The sequence below is a fragment of the Gopherus flavomarginatus genome, chromosome 2 (assembly GCF_025201925.1).
Source record: "Gopherus flavomarginatus isolate rGopFla2 chromosome 2, rGopFla2.mat.asm, whole genome shotgun sequence".
Classification (NCBI taxonomy): Eukaryota; Metazoa; Chordata; order Testudines; family Testudinidae; genus Gopherus; species Gopherus flavomarginatus.
This window is the reverse complement of record NC_066618.1, coordinates 9,975,751-9,996,575: the sequence shown is the minus strand read 5'-3', so window position 1 is coordinate 9,996,575 and position 20,825 is coordinate 9,975,751. Positions and strand designations below refer to the sequence as shown.

Here is a 20,825-nt window from a genome sequence, read left to right as displayed (position 1 = left end):
CGGGGGGGCTGTCAGGGGGAGAGAAGCGGGGGGTCGGATGGGAACAGGGGGGCTGGATGGAGCAGGAGTCGGGGGGGTGAATGGGAGCAGGGGGGTGGATGGGGCAGGAGTTGGGGGGGGCTGTCAGGGGGCGAGAAGCGGGGGGCGGAGGGGGCGGGGGCCGGGCCACGCCTGGCTGTCTGGGGAGGCACAGACAGACCAGCCCCTTGCCCGGCCCCGCGCTACCGCCGGGGAGGGGAGAGGCGAGGCTCGCTGGCCGAGCTCCCCGACGGGCCGGGCTCAGCGGCAGGTGGAGGCGGACGCGGGCTCGTTTCTTGGCGCCCTGCAGCGGGGAAGGCGCAACCAGGCGGCGCCCCCGGCCCTGCTCACACGTGCAGCGGGCGGGCTGCCCGGACCGACTGGGCTGAACACCCCCCGGTCCCGCTGCACTTGCCTGCCCGGATCCAGCGCCTGCCCCCAGCCCCGCTGCGCCCCCCCTCGCCCACCCCTGCGGCGCCGCCTCCTCCGCCGCGACCTGCTGGATCCCCGCAGCCCGGAGTCCCGGGCACCTGCCTGCGCCCACTGGCCGGCGCGGCGAGCCCCCAGCGCCCGTCCGCCCCAGCCGGAGGGCGGAGCCGCAGGGGTGGCTCAGCAGCGGGTGGCCCGGCCGCGGCGTGACCCTCCCTCCTCCCGCCGGCCGGGGATTCGCTGCGAGGAGCGCGGGGGGAGGCGCCCAGTGGCGGCGGGGCAGCGCGGAGCTGCCGCGATGGCTCGGGCTTGGCAGCGCTGAGCTGCGCCAGGTGCGCTCCGCCGGGATCCCGGGCAGGACACACCCAGCTGCAGCCCGGGCCGGGATCCCTCGCCCGAGCTCCCCGTGCCAGCAAGCGGCTGGCGTGCGGGGCACCGGAACCGGGGAGCCCCCTTTCTCCTGCAGCCCAGCCGGCATGGAGCCGCCCGCAACCTGCCTTTGGCTCTCGGTGTTCAGCTGCCTCCTCGCCTGGGTAAGTGCCCGGCTCCGGGGCGCCTTCGTGGTGCTCCGCTCCCCTTGCCCAGCGCCTTCCCGGGGTGTCCGGCCGCAGCTGCGCGCTCGGCTCCCGGCTTAGAGCCGGATCGTTCATTCGCGCTCCCGCCGGATTTTGCGGGGAGAAACTTTCGCCGAGTTGCGAAGTGGTTTGTCGGCGCTCGGTGGACGCTGAATGCTGGGGCAGGTCGGTTCGGTTGTTGTGGGAAAGACTCCGAAAGGCATTGGGTGCAAGCTGCAGTGGTCAGGGCATTTGACTTCCCCGGGGCAAAGCGCCCGGGTATGTGCCGGGTGAGTACGCCAATGCCTGGAACTGGGAGTCCCTGATAACCCAGTGGGGCTCGTCTGGCTGTGATTTCCACCTTCCCTTTCTGCGGATCAAGCCACTCGGCTTGTCCGGCTCCCTCCGCCCCCGCAGGACAGTGCAGAAGCCACCGGGAAGTTTTTTCTCCTAGTGTTCGATTATTTGTAATATTTCACTGTCAGTAGGAAACCGGGTCTTATTGGAATATTTCACCCCGGGAGCCCAGCGCTGCTCCTCGAAGCTCCTCTCCTCACACCTATTCAATGAAGCCAACTGCTGTATTTTACTGAGGCAGGATGGAGGATCGAGGGGCAGCTGAGTCTGCATTTCCCCCCTTTATTCGAGCCCTGGCTTGCAACCATTCCCTTTCATAGCCAATAAACCCACAGTATTCCTTCAGCGGCACCCTGGTGTGTTGGAGAGGGTGCCCCCGGGGTGACTGGGGCTAGCCCCGGTTTGCTGGACGGGAGTCGGTTTCATTTGCTCTCTGTCCCTTCAGTTCCATGACCGAGTTTTCCCCTAGAAACCAGGGTCTCTTTTCTGATCCCTCATGGACAAAGTCAAACTAATTCAATGGAGACGCATTTCAGAGCGGTAGCCGTGTTAGACTGTATCAGCAGAAACAATGAGGAGTCCTTGTGGCACCGTAGAGACGAACACATTTATTTGGGCATAAGCTTTCGTGGGCTAGAACCCACATAGCCCTTGAAAGCTTATGCCCAGTCCAATGGAATGTCACAGCATGGGCAGAGCCGCGCCACCCTGGCTTTGCCTCTCTCCTCTGGCATGGTTCTCCCCGGTCCCCACTCCTCCGGGCCTGTGAAATGAGACAATGAAGCAATTTCTGGTTTGGGTCAGCTTGGAATATCCAGCACCTTCAGTTCCAGAGCCCAGGTAGGCTGGATTTTCAGCATAAATTAAAGTCAGTGCTTTCTTTTTGGAGAAGAACATAAACAGCGGGTGTCCAGCACTTGGGCTGGGGACCAAATGATATGGGGAAATGAGGAACTCACGTAAGCACAGGGATCCGAGCCAGATCCTGCTCTCACTGAAATCTGTGGCAAAATTCTCACTGACGTCAATCCTAGACGTGTGAGGAAATCATTTGGGGCCGATCCTGGAAACATGTACGCACAATAGCAACTTCACTCCTGTGAGCAGTCGAAGAGGTGGCCGAGGGTGCTGGAACAATTTATATAGTGCGGGTGCTGAGAGTCATTGAACCAAACTGTATGATGGAAACCACTTCAAGCCAGGGGGTGCGGCTGCACCCCTAGTTCCGGCACCTATGGAGGCTGCCCCAGTTACTTGTGCAAGCGTTTACAGGATTGGGCCCTTACACTGTAAAGCCTGTGATTTGGGACAGGGTCTTTATCTGTGCTTTGTATAAGCACTATCCTCCGGGTGCTCTGTGATTAATAGGAACTAACCATAAACTAGCTCCTCTTCTGAGTCAACCTTGGCTTCCTTTTGTCTGTTTCCTTGTTTTGCTACATCGCTGTTTATTTTCTCATTGTAGTGCAATGATGATTATTTTTTTCCTATCTTACTTTCAGTATATTTACCAGACTTTGCTAGACCTCAGCTTCTGTTGCTGGGTGAGACAGAATAGTGCCAGAGATCAGGTTTTGCAAATGCCTTTGCTAGGGTGGGTGATATCAGTGCATGAATGCTAAGGAGAACTCCAGAGAGCCGAAGAGTTGCAATGTGTTTCAGAACCAAAGCTGAAACAGCAATAATTTTGCCATGGGATCTGGGATTGCTTAGCGCTGTTTTCCCTTTAATTCACTGTGATGATTAATTGGTCTGTCCTTGAAAAGTTTTAAATAGCTGTCCTGCTCTGGTCAGTATGAAACAAAAAGTTCAGTGTCATAAAACTATTGTAGTCAGGTAACAGTTTTAACTGCTCTTGTAAACTTTCCCCTTGATGCTACATAACTCAGACACTCGCACAGGAAAACCAGGATATAATATCTGCCATATCACCTCAAACTGTTGATTGATTGATTGTCTGCTATTCTGCCTCTTGCAGCAGCCAGTGCGGAAGGCGTCAGAGAAAAGCAATAGATGTATTTTCATTTACCTTTGATTTAAAACTAGGGTAATGTCACTGACTTCAGCTTTCCAGTGGTGTAACTAAGATGAGAATCTGGTCCACTGAGCCGTGAACGTGACTAGTGGAAAGTGTTTCGGCATGTATGCGTCAAATGAGATTTCAGTCATTCAAATCGCTCTGCAAATTCCACTTTCTTCCAGATTCAAAGATCAGTCCGAGCTGGTCAAATCAGCCAATGGAGTATAAACTGTGTTTCCTCTATGACCTGAGTCACATCAGTGTGAAATTGATGTAAGTGAATGCAAAATCAGGCTCTCTATTTTTTTCCAGTGCTCAAATTGCAAATTTGGTGACCCAGGATGATTCCATAGATCTGTAACCTGCACCCATTTAGACATGTGTGAAAACCACGGGCCAACTTCTGACTTTTTCGTTCCACTACTCATTTGTAGGGAGGTTGATGTAAATGTATCTAAAGAAACCGACTCTTTCATGGAAGGTCCATTGTATTCACTGTCCTTAAAAACCTTTATTGTAATTCCAGCGTCTTTCTGATGCTATACCATATGCCGCACACACATCGCTACTCCATTAAAGATAACCTCATGATAACAGAACCCTTTATGATACTTAAAATCCTTGACTTCTGCTGACAGTGCTACAAAGCTGCTCTAAGAGGTATTATATGTGTGTAAATGTTGATCATATACACCGCATGGTTGAAGTTTTTCAAAGATAATTGAACACCCAGTTCAATTAACTAGGTGCCTTTAACAATTTCAGCCTATATGTACATGCATTGAATTCTGTTTGCATCATGCATATGCTTTTTAGAAGATTATGGTTAGAGGTTAACAGAGCTAGAGAAAATTAAATGCAAAGAAGAGTGGTAGGAGTCATATTTGGAATGAACATTAGCAGCACGTTACTATAGTCCGCAGGCACTTCAGTGCTGGTTTTCTAAAGATTGTCGTCAACCACCAGGGACCGAGAGTCCTCTTTTGTTGGTCAGCAGCATGAAAAATCCTGAGAGACAAACAGGGGGAGGAGGGCGGGTGGGATAGTCGGAGCATACTGGGAGGGGAGTGAGTCCGTGCGAGTGTTTTTTTTTCATTCATGAAGAGGTCTTCAGAATGGAGAAGGAGAGAGGACTGCTGAATCGCATGATGTTACTGTACCACATACCACTGGCATCTGGAGTCAGATGGGACCATGGACAGAGAATCTTGGCTGGTACTCTGGCTGGCAGGATGTGTGCGTTGTTTCCGACTCAGTTTCTTTGTACAACCGTTTTAAAACATTATGAGCCAAGCTCATGCCTGGTGTAACTTCAGGAGTGGTGTCACAATCATGGAGTTGCCCTAGAGATGAATCTAACCCAATAGGACTTTTTTGCCATGAGTACTAACTACACGAATCAAAATGATTAACAAAAATGAATAGATTTAACAGGCTACCTTCTCTCACTTATACCAGTTCACACTGGTGCAACTCCATTGACTTCTGTCTAGCTATAAAGTCCTTGTCACTGCAGTATCTCACAGGCATTAATGGATTTAAAGCAGAAAGGTATTACCCTCATTTGACAGACTAGGAACTGAGGCCCGGGGTAGACTATGACCCAGATCCTCAAAGGTATTTAGGCACCTAATTCCTATGTGAATCAACAGGAATTAGGTGCCTAAATACCTTTGGTCATGCCACTTTAAGGCCCAGATCCTCAGTGTCATATAGGAACTTCATGTTTGAGCCAGGAATTAACCTCAAGGTTTCCTGAGGCCCAGTCTAGTACCCCTCGTCTCGGTATCTTTCCTACCTTCCTGTGCAATTACTTCTGATTCTCACCATTGTATAAGAGCTGGTTAGTGGCATATGTGATCTTCCAAGTACATCAGTGAAGATGTTCTTACATCCAGGCCTCATACATGATCTGTATCAACCTGTACATATAAGAAACTCTATGGGTGGTCTGTATTCTCAGTATTTGGCCTGTAAACTTTGCAGAACAAGATCTGCATTTCTTCCATTTTCTGTCCATCACAATGGAACCATGGGCAAATGTCCACGGAGGGAGAAAATATCACATCGCAACTGGTACTTGGCCCTCCTCTTGACATTCTTAGAAGGAGCAGCCAAGTACAGAATGGGCCAATGAGAACCTCTTCTTCTTGGGTTTCTCTGGGCCACAGCTGCTGTAGTGAAAAGCCACGTCCAACCTTTTTTGTGCTGCATATGTTCTGTGCCTCAAATTGGAGAATCTTTAACTTAGTGTGCTATGAGTGTCAGACTCAAGTCAGCAAAGAATCCTGTGGCACCTTATAGACTAACAGACGTTTTGGAGCATGAGCTTTCGTGGGTGAATACCCACTTCCTCAGATGCATGCATCTGAGGAAGTGGGTATTCACCCACGAAAGCTCATGCTCCAAAACGTCTTAGTCTATAAGGTGCCACAGGATTCTTTGCTGCTTTTACAGATCCAGACTAACACGGCTACCCTCTGATACTAGACTCAAGTCCACTTTCCAAACACAATGGGCCCCATGTCGCTGTCAAGCCAGCTTCATATTGTAATTCTGCTGACTTGAATGGAATCACTCCTGACCTACCCTGGTGTCAGGGAAATCCAAACCCGGGGCTCAGTCATTTTGCCTTAAAAAGGGAAATATGGTAAATGTAGCCATGAAAATGCGGAAGTGAAATGGGTAGCCCAACTCATTCTGAGCCTGGGTGGCCCTATTCATTATCTGTCTGACTCAGGATGAGAAGGTTTTTCCTGCAGAGGAAGGTCCTTTTGTCACTACTGAAATCTCTCTTCTGGTTAGCAGAACTGAAACTACTTTGCAACAAATCCTCCGGTGCATGCCATGATCACCAATAAAAGTGTGAAGAGGGAGAGGGGTGAGGAAAGTTTTCTGACCATTGCACCATCATTCCAGTGCTTGTACATCTGCCATACATAGGTTTAGGGGAGTTCTTCCACTGTCAGGTGAATGTTTGTTTTTCCTTATAACATTTCCCTGATCTTGCATTCTTTGTGCATTCAAACTCAGAGGGCCTGATCTTTAAAAATACTGACTGCCCATAGCATCAGTCGAAGTAAATGGGAGCTGTGACTGCTCTGAAAATGAGGCCTTGGTTGACTTAATTGGAAGCAGGATCTTATCCAACGTATTGAACTAGGACCTAGGAAGACAAATGACAATGATGATGACATTGGCCCTCATCCAATATTAAAGTGGTTAGCTGTACAGCAGAGAAGGACGGCAGGTATGGAACTCTGTTTATAGGTTAAGCAATCTTCTCTTCCTCACCCCTCTTTGCCTGCAACTTGCTGCTGGTTCACTTGGTTTTCTGCTCGGCTGCCACAGATCCCTGGATGATTTCCTTTGCCTCACTGTGCCTCAGTTTCCCCTTCTATGTAATAAGGATAATACTTCTCTCTCACTCAGGGAGGACTAATTCATTAGTGTTCATAGAGTGCTTTGGTGAAAGGTGGGAGTTTGAGGTGTGGAGCTGTGTTATGGGAACTGCTAACTGACTGATTGCTTTGCCAAATGTTTCTTTAATCCCTGGACAGTCCTTTTATTCACTTAACTGGATACAATTAGATTGGCTCAGGATTGTGTTCTAAATGTTCTAAAAGCATCTAGAATTGTAGATATACATAAGTGCCAAGTTTTACTCCAATGAGCATGTTGTTAATAATAAAGGCATTAGAGTTCCCATTCCTGAAACTATAACATGATTAGATGTCTCCACAACCTCCTATCTGTGTTGCAAATTACTTTTAAACTGCTTAGTCCTGTAAATAAAACTGTACAGTGGAAGAGGAGTCAGCATCACGATAACTATTACATTATAATAAATGCCAACCTGCGCTGATGTAAATGGCCCACCAAAACATTTATGAAACTGGGGGAAGCAATCTTGGTTTGAGATGCGGCTACACATACAGGAATGCTGGGATATTCTAGTAGTCATGCTGCTGGTATTCACTCCTCCCTGACCTAATTTTCCTTTCAGTTCTGTTGGTATAAATCAGGAGCCACTCCCTCGAAATCAGTGTTGTGACACTGGTGAAAAGCTAATGGAGTGAAATTAAGTCCTGTAATTTTCAGGCTGTTGGTTTTATGAAGTGCTTTCAGGGATGCAGTTAACGTGCAAGGAACTGTGTGTGTGCTGGTTTTATGAAGTGCTTTCGGGTATGCAGTTAATGTGCAAGGAACTGTCTGTGTGTGCGCGTGTAGGGCTAGTTTAAACTGGAATACAGGCACAGTGCAGGGATAGCATTTATACCTCCTGCATCTCCAGGACCCAGACATATTTTGGCCCATATGAAATACATGTATTTTAAAAACCCACATGTATTTTATGCTAGGAAAAAAATACATACTCAGTCAACTAAACATGGTCATTGTAAACATTACTAAACCATGTCTGTAGTCACATTGCATACATTTTCTTATGCCCAGGGAGTTACCTATCCTTCCATCTTCACCACATCTGTCGCGGGCAGACAGAACTTTTTATTTGGATTCACATTCAGGTATCTGTATCAAATCTGATTCGTGTGGGATTTTTTTTTCCTAATAGATTTCACAGCAGGGCCACCCGGGGCTGTGGGGGACAGGCAAGTGGGACAATTTGCCCCGGGCCCTGCAGGGGCCCCGCAAGCCCTGGCCCGGCGGCAGTCTGGATCTTCAGTGGCATTTCGGTAGCGAGGGGCCCTTCAGTGCTGCCAAAGACGTGGAGCGACTGAAGCCCTCCCGCCGCCAAAATGCCACCAAAGATCCGGACCACTGCTGGGTGAGTACAAGCGCCGCAGCTCCCCTGCTTTGCCCCTGACCCCCTGAATCCTCTGGGCGGCCCTGTTTTGTAGACGGAATGAAAGACAGACATGGAGACCCTAACTCTACTTTGATAGTAAATTGCGGTGAACTTCAGGGTAGGAGCAGGATCAGAGAAGAAAGTGTCATCGGGGTAGGGCGGAATGAAATGTTTCAGTTGAAACTTTTATTTGCTGAACAATGCAGATTCAGGTTGACTGAAACATGTCATGAATTTGTGTCAATGTCACCAGATTGGTTTTCGTCCAAAAGAAAAAGACCTAAACAAAACTAAAAGAAATCTAAACATTTTGTTTCACTAGTTTTGAAACAAAACATTTTGATATTTTATTACAAACAAATTTACTTCAATTGTATTTTAAACAAATTTAAAAGTTTTTAAAAATTCAAAAATGAAATGAAATGTTTGGGGATTTGACCCGAGACAATTTTTTTTTCTCAACTGTTTCATCAGCTGAAAAATTTGCATTTCAGGGTTAACCCAAGACAATTGTTGTGTGTGCTGCTAACAAACTGCAAAATCAGTCATGCATGTTGCTCTATACTGCACTCTCATTTTGATCTTCTGCCAGTTAAAACTGGTGTAACTCCATTGACTTTAACAGAGTGACTCTTAATTTACTTCTGTGTAAATGAGAGCAGAGTCAGACCTATGGACTCCCCTCTTTCCCCTCTGGAACTGAATATGTCAGGCCAGTACTTCAGCTGGTGGAAATTGACATAGTCCCATTAGCTGCAGTGGAGCTACACTGATTTACTTTGTCAAGCTCTGATGCCATATTTGCAGAATTTCTTTGTTAAATTTTATGAGCCTGATTCTCTTCTTCTTTTAGCTTTACTGTGGTACAATTCTAGGGGCTCTTCTTTTAGCTTTACCGTGGTACAATTCTAGGGGCTCTCAGGGAATTACTACGCCTGATAGTCACATGTGTAATTCACTATAAAATCAGCCCCTAAACATAGGAATCTTCACACATTTCAAAATGTTACCTGGAAAGCATAGATGTAGAATACACGGGAGGTAAAAATCTCAAGAACTTTGTCTCTCATTTGTAAAACCTCAGTCTGTAGAATATCCCTTTAAAATATATTTCTATGGGGTTGCAAACTTTATTCTGTATTTAAGAGATGTTTTTAATGCACAGTCTATATCATAACCAACAGTTACAGATTTGCTGTTTTTATATTGTTACCATGTCCATAATAAATATCATCATCTATCTAATGCAGGGGTGGCCAACCTGAGCCTGCGAAGGAACCAGAATTTACCAGTGTTCATTGCCAAAGAGCCACAGTAATACGTCAGCAGCCCCCACCCCATCAGCTTCCCTTCCCCTGCCCTCCGGCTCCCAGACCTCCCACCCACTGGCAGCCCTGCCAATCATCACCTCCCCCTCCCTCCCTGCACCTCCCGATCAGCTGTTTCATGGCATGCAGGAGGCTCAGGGGTGGGGGGGAGGTGCAAGGGCAAGGCAGTTTCAAGGGAGGGGGCAGGAAGGGGTGGAGTGGGGGCAGGGCCTGTGGCAGAGCCACGGGTTGAGCAGTGAGCACCCCCTGGCACACTGGAAAGTTGGTTCCTGTAGCTCCAGTCCTGGAGTCGATGCCTATACAAGGAGCAGCATATTAACTTCTGAAGAGCCGCAGGTGGCTCCGGAGCCACAAGCTGGCCACCTCTGATCTAATGTAAGCAATCTAAGAAATTCCCTACAAATAACTACATTAGAAGAGCATTAAGGTTACAAAGCGCTCAAAAGTGAGGAAATGTCAGGCAACCCATGCAACTTGAAATCTGCCTCTGTGTGCGTGTGCATTACAACACACTTCAACGACGTGGTCACATCATATTTTGTTTCGACTGGACCCCTGATTTGTTCAATGCATAGAGTCAAAAGTGGCCTTTGTTTCCACTATTGCTTGAAAACGGCCAGACCATTTTGGGTCAAAGTTTATGTACAAATCCATTCCCAGGCCAAGAAAAAAACATGCCCAGTTTGAACCCGAAAGATAAAAATCTGCGGAAGATACAGCATCTGAAAATGACCATTTACATGGAAAAATCTTGTGCAAGGTTGACTCTAGGCATCCTTATACGCTTAGTTTGGAATAGGACATAGATCAGGTGCACCGTCGTTTATCATAAGCCTGCACAGTCCTCAGCGCCTGTGACTAAATTTAGCCCCCAGCCTAAGTGCAACTTCCATTGAATTCACTGGGAGTTGCACCTGCTTGTATGAAGGACTGAAATTGGTCCCCACAGAGCCCAGCCTTACACTTTGCATGCCCAGGCCTCACACCTCGGCTGTGGCCATAGCTACTGAGTACAGCAGAGATGTTGGAGAGAGGGAGTGTGAAAGCTATTTCCCAGAGGGCTGCACTGAACTACTTGTGTCGAGGGGTGACTCCTAGGGAGAATCTGCCGGCTAGGGATTGCTGGGGCACAGTGTTGTCCACCCATGCTCCTTTCCCTTCAATAATCCCAATGCCCCCCCCCAACCCGTGCTGAGGATTGCAGAGGTAGTGTAGGAGCTAGGTGTGTTAGTCTCCTCTGACTCATGCCTGAATCCACACTGAGTTAACAGAGTCTGGTGGTTTATTCCTAGTGGCTGCAGCATTGGACTGGGACTCTGGAGACATGGGTTCTATTCCTGATCGTGATGTTGGGCAAATCACTGCCCCTCTGTGCCTGTTTCCACAGGTGTAAAATGGCCCCAATGATGTTGCTCTCCTTTGAGAAGGGCTTTGAGATCTGCTGCTGGAACGAGCTAGGTATTATTATTGAATGCCAAATCAGTGCCAGTTACCCTTCTTTGCTGCTTACACCATTTTCTGTCTCACTCACAACCAAGGTGCAACCGCCATTTAGGTTGCCCTTGATTCTAGCCCCAGCTGCCTAAGGGTTAGGACACCTGCACAACAGACGTATGTTCTTTTTCTGCCTGGAAAAATCAACAGCATGACAAAGTCTCTGGTGAAGCCATCCCTGGTTTCAGCGGCGAAATCAAGTGAAGAATTATGGCCATGCTGAGGAGTCGCCAGCGATGCTGCCTGTATTTTTCAGGCAGGAGATTAAACAGTTCTGCAGTTCTGTGTGTGGCCTAGCTATGCGATGCATCTAATTCCATCGCTGAAACGATCCCCTCAGCAGTATTTTGCTGTCAGTTCTCTGGGATCCTCTTGTTTCCAGAAGCAATGCTGGGATGGCAGATTCCCAGACCTTGCAAAAATTCTCCCTCCGAGGCTTTTCCCTTTCAGCAGTCTCTACTCCACAGATAGGGCATGCACTGTGTATGTGCCTGCCCGGGAATTCTTTCCATATGACCCCTCGCTCATGAGTCCTGTCAGGGAAATGAGCGTTGGTGCCCTTGTTTTAGCAACATATGTATTCTAGCTTGTCTTCAGTCTCGCGCTGTGTCGTGTCATTCGTTGTGTGCATTGATCTTGGGAACACTGATGCACTGCTTTTTACAGGGATAGTGGGCCAGTTTTGATGGGGTGTGACTTGGCAGAGCTCCAGTCAAGTCCATCATCTACCAACATACGCCAGCTGCAGATCTGATCCATGTTGTTCACTTATTATTATTTTGAGCCGTAACTTCTGCGATCGTTGTTTTCATTGGAACATATGAGCCCGGTCAGTTTTGTGGCTGGGAAATCCCCAAGGGACATCCAGATGCCAAAGGCAGTGATGTTGGCACTTCAGCAGGTGGCTCTCTTTCCTTTGAATCTCAAATGACCCCTGCCCCCCAAATAGTGCTAGGGGAACACTATACTGCTGGAGGCATCATCTTCTGCATGACACATAGAGCTGACTTTTTTTGTTTTTTATCGTGCATCCTCACTACAAGGATAAGACAAACCCAAGGGCTTATTGCTGCACGATCTTCCAGAAGCACGAAATTCTCTTGTGGGAAAATGGTTAAATGAAGGACTCATGGATTATAATGTTCAAAAGAAAATAAGCCTCAGGCAATTCACAGGGACTTATTAACTCTCTGGAACGACGACCTATGCAGAATGGAAAACAACCGAAAATGAGGACAGAAAAGAGAGAGGGGCGGGGCTTGTAATGACTCCAGGGAGAGATTCTTTTTGGCATTTCAGATCGTACAAGCCAATGAACGCAGCAGGCAACTGGCATTGCAGTGAATTAGATACTGTTGATAAGATCTGTGCATGTGTCCGCGAGGTGCCAGGTTGGTATATAGTGTCTCCATTTGTTATGACTGTGGAATGAAATCTTCCTCCAGAAGGGCAAAGCTGTAACTCATCTAAGAGAATCTAACGGGAGCCCTGTCAGCTCCAGCTACATGGGCCCAGGTCCTGAGCTGAAAAGGGAAGCACATATAGCTTTGCAACGTCTTCTGTGCTCCCCTGATTCTGGGGCCATCCTGGCACTGGATTGGTGCCCACAGGAATCTTCCTATAGCCAGATCTGCCATCTTAAGGACAGCTTAGCCCTGGGGAAGCAGCACTAGTGTATGGGAAAAGCAAAACAGCAGCCACCTGATTGAATGGGTTTGTATCCCGGTCACCTTCTTGTGGAATAAGGCAGCAGTAAAGTTTTGCATTTTATCCGTCTACCCCAGACGTGCTGACAGGATTTGTTATGGACAAACAAAAATGTAACTTGTGTGTTTGACTCCGGTTTCCTTCCACTCCCTCTGTTTGATGACAAATCAATGGCACATTTCTCTGTAGCTGCCTGGATTGAGTGTTACAATCCTGGCAGCTTGGAGTCCCTGTGTTTTGTAATTATTTCCCCTCTGCTGATATACCACTCAGGCTTCCTCGGCTGTCAGCTGTGAAAACAAACACACAATATATAACACAGCCATTGGACACAGCCCAGCCACTGGGAGGATGATGCAACTAAAAATAAATGCCCACACGCAAAGCAGCCAACAGACCGAAATAGAGAGGTCAAGCTCCAAACTTAGCCACTCTTGGGCTGTAGGGGGCACAGGACTGGGACTCAGGAGCTGTGGGGTCAATTCCTGGCTCTGTGGGTTCAATTCCTGGCTCTGCAACAGCATCTCTGATGTTGGGCAAGTCCCTTCATCTCTCTGCACTGCAGTTCCCCATCTGTAAGAGAGAGATAATGATGCTTATTTTCTCCTGCTGTCTGGTTAGATTGCAAGGCCTTTGGGGCAGGGACTGTATGTGCAACCCCTAGCGTGATGGGGCCTCGATCTCTATTGGGACTTCTAGGGGATATCTAGGCAGCAACAGTGAGCCTCCCAGCCTGGGTCAACAGACTCGGGCTTGCACTATTGTGCTAAAAATAGCTGTGTAGACGGTGTAGCTCGAGCTCTGAAGCCTAGGGAGAGGGGCGAGTGCTGTCTCCAGAGCTGTTTTTTACAGCAGTAGTATGAGCCCAAGTCTGTCGACCCGGGGTAGGAGGGTCGCTGCTGTGATGAGATGGCCACTCCGCACAGCAGGAAGGCACACAGATCAAATATAACTTTAACACTTGCTTATTACTGTTCACATGTTGAGTATTTAGCTGCCATGTTAATTATGGTCTTGCCAGTGACAATGTTAATTATGGTCTTGCCAGTTTCTGCAGAGCTCACTGCCCTGCCATCCAGCCCAAAGGGAGAGCTTCCTAGACCCAAACTGCCCTGCCCTAAGGGTGGCATTCAGCCCTGTTCATCTAGATACCACCTTAACCCTCAAAATAAGACTGATCAGGAATTTTTCAGCGAAATAGTTTTTCTGCTTCAGTGAGCCAGCATTTTCTAACAAAGCATCATGTGAGAATGTACCCGCTTTGACAAAGCTTCTGTTGGCAACGTTTTCTCAGGTCCTTGATGGAACTTCTGATCAAAGCAAGACAGAGCATGCACACCACATCCCAGAATGCTGTACAGCCTGGTAACTCAATGAGGATACAAGAGACCTAAGTTGAAGTTCAATTCCCTGCTCTACCCTGAGTCAGACTGGTGACTTGAACTTGGGTCTTCCCCATTTTGGGTTTGTGTTGAAGCCAGATGATTATTGGCTATTCAGGGCTGTTGAGTTTGGTTCTTTTTTTCCATAACCAAAACCTTCTGAAGATTTTTGGTTGGTTGGATTTTTGGTTTGGTGTTAAAAAGGAATTTATTTTAAATCTTGAAAAGTTGTGCAGGATGTAAAAACTATTTCCTGCCCAGCTCACCAAATTAGTGCCTGGCCATTGGTGTGGCACTCTGCACAGGGATGAGTTTCACTCAAATGCTCCAGCTCCAGAGTTACCACTTTTGTTGGGAATTGGCAGAAGAGGAAGGGGGATGTTAAAGGAAACAAAGTTAGAGATACAGGCTGGGGTCAAGTGATATAGGGCTTCAAGTTCCAGCTCCTTCACCTTAAGGCAGTGGAAAGCCGATCATAGAATGTCAGGGACCTCATCTAGCCCAACCCCCTGCTCAAAGCAGGACTTTTTGCCCCAGATCTCTAAATGGCCCCTTCAACGATTGATCTCACAATCCTGGATTTAGCAGGCCAATGCTCAAACCACTGAGCTACCCTTCCCTACCTGATGATGGCAGTATTAAAAAGGAGAGGTGGGTTGAGAAGAGCGTTGGCTGGGAATTTCCCATCAAAATGTTTCTTCAACAGACAACGTGGTTTTTGCAAAATGGACATTTTAAATGGGGAAAATATTGATCTTTCTGATTTATTTTTTTCCTGACAGGAAAAGTGAAACATTTTGGGCCCTGACATCATTAATTTCTGCATCAGCTTGAGCTGCTGTGGTGCCTCATGGAGGTTGTAGTTCAAGTGGCTCATGTCCCCATTCTCTTGTCTGGGCTGGGCTCCACAGTTGGACTACGTCTCCCATGATGCCTGGTGGCTCACCAAGATTTTTCAGTATTTCCAAACGGACATTTTTTGTCAGAGCTTTTCATTTTGCGGCAAATTTCAATATTTCAACTTTTCATCCTGATTCCAGATGAAAACAAACGTGAAAGCATCTGATGTTCACTTGGGATGGAAATTCTGTTTTTTGATCAACATAAATTGACAAGTTCAAAATAGCGGGATGGGAAGTGGTCAGTGGCAGCCTTTCTGTCAAACACCATTTGCTTGGAAGGCCTGTGTCTCGTTATCACAATCATTCCATTGGTGTTTGGTCCACTTGAACTCAGGTCACCAAATGCACAGTGCGTTGCTGCTGCTGCTGTTCTTCTGGTTAAATTGAGATGGCTTGCTTGCTTCATTCATGGTTTGCTTGTTTCAGCTGATTCCCCAGGGAGTCATCTCTTTCCATGTCTGTTTTATAGACTGTAATCTCTCCAGGGCAGGAACTCTCTTCAGATCTATTGTTTTTTTTCCCGGAAATAAATAAATATGACTGACAAATCAATATGATGAACTAAAATCTCGGCCATTACACTCAATGGATCTTCAGGTTTTAACGCATAGCAGTGTTTCACTTCCAGTAGGTGTGAGGTTTGTTCAGGACTCACACATTAATGAGACACTGAAGACAGAAGAGTGAGTCCATGATTGAACGAACGCTCTTTTCCACCACTTCTGTATTGAAGTGCCATAGATCGATAGGATTCATGGGGCCTTTGTAATGTATCTCCAGGCCTTTTAGAGACCGGGACCATTTTGTCTTGATTACCATTCTTTTGCCTGTGCAAACTTGTACCAGTCAAGTAGCGTGGTCTCGTTCAAGTCAACAAATGCTCATGGATAAGATACTGCACTCTGTCGCATGGCTAATGCACATTGTTTCCTTGCAGCTAATAGAATAAAAATGTGCCTGCAGTTTTCTAAACTCTGTCTTCCCCTGGCTCTTTGAAGTTTAATCCCTTTAAGTGCAAATGTTCCATGTCATCCAACTCCATTGCCTTTGTTGTCAGGCACGAACCATAGAATCAAAGAAACGTAGGGCTGGAAGAGACCTCAAGAGGTTACCTAGTCTATTTCCCTGCTCTTGTAGGTGTCTATTTTGGGCTTCAGTGAATGTAGAAAGCTCCTGTTCGGAGAGGGACAGTGTTCCATTTCTCTAGTTCCTTATATGGCCCCCCAGTGCTGCAGTATGTGAGGGTCTCCCATGAGTAAAAGTAGAAACGATCATAGAAATGTAGGGCTTGAAGGGACCTTGAGAGGGCGTCTATCCATCTCCCTGAACCGAGGCAGAACCAGCTATACCTAGACCAGTGGTTCTCAAACTTTTGTACTGGTGACCCCTTTCACACAGCAAGCCTCTGGGTGCGACTCCCCCCTTATAAATTTAAAAACTCATTTTTATATATTTAACATCATTATAAATGCTGGAGGCTGCCAGCTCACAACTCCCTGAGGGCTCCTGACTCCCAGTTTGAGAACCCCTGACCTAGACAATGATACATTTCTCTATAGAGACATATATGTAGGTATGAGGATGAAGGTGCTATTGTGGGAAAGAGGAGGCAAAGAGATTGGTTTTGTATTTAACTCTATGCATTCTTATTAGACCTGAGCAAACAGCCAGTTTTTCCTTTTGATGGCTGAATCGAAGAATTGGGGGTTGGGGGGATTGTTTTGGGTTGACACAAAGCAGAAATTTTTCAGCAAAACAAAAATGATACTGCCAACCAGAGGAAGAGCGCTGTCCTCTTGCAAGCACAGAATCTGAGTGTATCAAAAACTTTTACTAAAAGGAGGGAATTAACTCTGCATTAGTTTAGGAAAACACTGCAACTAGAGTTCATAAACATAAACCATGAGCAAAAGACCCACCCCCAAGTAAGTTGGGCAGTGTTCAGGGTCTTAAGTCCAGCAACCCAAAAGTCCCTTTAATGTGCCCGTCCTTTTTCTGCACCCCACTCACAGTTGCTGTCCTTGGCCAGTGTAGCCCTAGAGTTCAGAGGTTCATCCGCAGAGTTCACCTCCCACCCTGTGTGGAGGAGATGGGGGTAAAGAGGCACCTTACAGGCACTGTTGCTTGGGCACTCGCTCGTCTTCCCACCGGCCAATCAGCACACATCTCTGCAGGGCTCTGCTCTGGCCCGCTCCACCAGCCTCTCTGCTGGCCACTTGCCACACCTCTCCACCAACCACCCAACTTGCCACTCACCAAGATGTCTTCAGGGCCCACCACTTAACACAGCTTTCAATGATGTCAGCTGTTAGTGGGGGACCCTCACTGCTGGTGCACACTGGGCAGTCTCTTGCAATAGAAACACTGTCTCAAAGTACTTAGAATCAGTGATTTCAGCTCTGCAGCAGGTAACGAGACTTTCAGTTGAGTCTAAATCAGCTCTTTTATTATACCATGGAGAGAGGAAGGGTCAAATGGCATCTAAGACACTTAAACAGCCCACACCACCAGGTACAAGTACCTATCCCCACTCTCCCTCAATTCTTTGGGCTTTGGAACCTGTGTCCCCTGCCTAGCATGTGCCATTTTTAGTTGAGGGTGAGTCCCTCCATTGGGGTATGCCACATACAGGTCTGCTGCCCTCAGTTCACACAACAAGGATAACAACCCTCTATTACTCCTGTCCCGGTAACAGGTGATCATTTGGGCAAGCACTCCATCACGCTGAGCATGTAGGCAGGGTGGGTGTGTCCATGCAAACGAGATCAGCTCCTGAAGTCCTTTTCCACAGCTCACCACTAGATGTCGGGGAGAGCTCATTCAGACTCTGCTTACAAGTGTAACCTAAGGCCAAGATATAAAGAAACTTAGCCTGAATGTTTTACCTTGGAGCTGTCAAACTCTTTTTTCTCTTAGTCGAAACCTTTTCTTTTTTTTAAACAAAAATGGCCTTTTTATGGCAGTTTTCATGGAAACTTTTTGTTTAGTATGAAACATTCCAGTTTTTTGATTGAAAAAATAACATATTGGGTGTGTGTGGGAGGGTGTTTAGAAATTATTTTGGTTTCATTGCTACAATGGAAAATTTCCACAAGAATTTTTTTTTTGGGTGGGGAGGCCCCACAACAACAAAAAACAGGTTTTATTTTTTCCATTTTTTTCCCCATAAATTACTGACCAGTCTCTACTCTTACATCTTTAAATCCCTGCACAAACAGCAACTAAGTAAATTTTCTGGTCCCTTCTGTGAGGTAGGCAGGTTGGTACCAACTATTCCTATATTACAGGATTATGTAATGTCAGGTCTCAGCAGTCTGTGTCAATGGTTAAAGCTGAACTGTGTGAGCCAGGAACCAGAGCTGGGGGCCAAGGATTTGAGCCAAAGATGGAAACCGGAAACCAGAGCCAATGGTTGGTGCTAGAGTCAGAAACCAGGAGCTAGATCCAGAGGTTGGAGCTGGAGTTGGGAACCAGGAACTAGGGCTTAAATCAGGAGCTGGGAACCTGAGACAGGTGTCAGAGCTAGGAACCGGGAATCAGAACCAGGGATCAGAGCCTAAAACAGGAACCAAAGCCAGGAATCAGAGCTGAAGTTAGGAGGTGGGAACCAGCTCCTGAGGCAAGAATCCAAGCCAGGCATCAGAGCTGGAGCCAGGAATCAGAGCCAGGGGTCTTAGCCGGAGTCAGGGTTGGAGCTAGAACCAGCAGCAAGGAAAGGAACACAGGGCTGAAGCTGGAGTGGAGCAGGACCAGAGCAGGGCTGGAGCAGGACAGGAACAAGGCCGAGGCGATCACAGCTGCAGGCAGATGCATTGAGCAGCTTGCGAGTGGTTGCTGCTGCTGTTCTTAAAAACAGGCCTATTGGTTCCCTTCAGCCAAACAGGCAGGCCATCCAATCAGGTGATCTTACTGCCACCCAGCTGACCTCATTAATCTGCCTGGAAGTTGGCCTGATTAGTCCTCGATCTCAGCTGAAGGGCTCAGTCCTGACCCGAGAGCGCAGCGAGCAGTAGATCAGACCTTCAACGGAAGGACTCCCATTGACTTTAATGGACAGTGGATCAGAGGAGTAGTTAGCATCAGGGCCAGGTTTACACCTTGGGGGTCCATGGCTCCTCCTCTGCCGTTCTGAAGCACACCCAGAGAAAGCGCGAGCCTGGTAAGTTTCATCAGCAGAACACAACTCGCCGTGGAAATTAGTTGCCTAGATAGCACACGTGCATCCAGAAGGGTCACACCATAAAGCTGTTGGCTAGCTCTGCCCTTTCAGAAACAACCTTTCAGAACACAGCCAGCGTTGGCCCAAAGTTGGTAACGTAGCAAAGAGATTTGGAAGGGGCGTTGGAGCTCCCAATGGACGTATCAGCTGCGTAGTGCTGTGAACTAGCTAGTGTGTATATGTGCTCTGGATGTTATCAGAACTACTGAACTATGTATCCTAAGCTCTACACTGCTGAGACCAAAGGGAGACTCTCCTTTAGCTCTGAAGTAGGGGGGCTGTGCTTTAGGAGCTGGAGGAGTTTGGCACCACATACATTGTGAAGTTCTGGGTGGCCGGAGAGTGCAGCCCAAATGGCAAACTGTGAGTGATTTGTTCCGACGTCCAAGCTCCGCATTCAGCAGGTGGTGGTGTACAACTTCCTCTTTCTCTAAGCAACCTTACTCGTTTTCAATGATGTAAGTACACTGTACTTTCTGGAACTGTACCGTGCCCTCCCGAAGGACGGTTAGTTGCAATTCTGTATGCCCTCATCCCTGTCTTACTGAGGTTGGGAAGGACATTTTCAAAACCATTTTGAGCTAAGGTGGGAGATTAAAGAACATGGCTCCTAGATAGAAAATACAGTGACATGAAAGAGAATTGTAATTGCTCTGGGGGGGAAGAACTACATTATTACTGATTAACTTGGTGCTTTGTGCATACCCCCACAGTGCATTACAGATTTAGGCCTTCATTTTCAGGATTACACAGCCCCAGCAGCTCCCACTGACTTCAGTTGGAGCTGTGGAGTACTCTTCAAATCAGGACTTGACAGTCTATATAGATCCCACAGCTTACCCAGGGGTGCTGGAACAATGTACATAGGGGGTGCTGAAAGCCATTGAACCAAACCTGTAAATCCTCTATATAATGGAAACCACTTCAAACCATGGGGTGTGGCAGCACACCCAGCACCCCTAGTTCTGGCATCTATGTGCTTCCCATGTATATACAGCCAGCAAGATGGTAGTATCTGGCCACCATATAATGACACTAGCAAGGCCACTCAGCAGGTTCAGGACAGGAGGTGAAGTAGTAGGTTGGTATCTTCTGTGGAATCAGTTGGTGGTGGAAGATGCTAAAGTCAGTGGTTTAAGTCACTAAAATTGGCACCAGCTAATCTCATATGACAGAGAGGCCTGTATGAGTTACCAAGCCAAAATAAGCCTGTCATCACTAGACGGGGCCATACCAGGTCTGGGCTGAGTCACTTCCGTGCAGCAATGTGTGGAAATATATGTGGCTGCTCCCTTTCCTAGACCTGTTCTGTTTATTGGAAGAAGATAACGGTCTGCAGGGCCCTGAATCCAGCATCTCGCACCAGCACCAAAATTGCTAAAGCAGAGAATGGGAAAATTTAGCCAATGGTAACAGCATTGGAGCTTTATTTAAAGCGGGCAGGAATGCCACTGAATATTGCCCTGGTCCTGTGCAAAGTCTCGTAACGTTACTGATGACTGCCAGGGCTCAAGACCTGTTTTAATGTCTCACAAACTCATGTCCTTTACTAGTGAAGGCTGACACTGAAAATGGACATGGAGAAGCAGAGACACTTGGTCATAT

At 47.5% G+C, this 20,825-nt stretch overlaps 1 protein-coding gene across 1 annotated transcript in view; it reads left to right on the top strand.

The window, feature by feature from the left end:
- The first annotated feature begins 784 nt into the window (after positions 1-784).
- VIPR1 (vasoactive intestinal peptide receptor 1) overlaps positions 785-20,825 on the top strand; it is a 178,998-nt gene continuing 158,957 nt past the window's right edge. Inside the window, exon 1 of the mRNA XM_050942699.1 lies at positions 785-980. Within this exon, the coding sequence (XP_050798656.1) occupies positions 924-980 (57 nt within the window). The 5' untranslated portion in view covers positions 785-923. The remainder of the gene's footprint in view (positions 981-20,825) is intronic.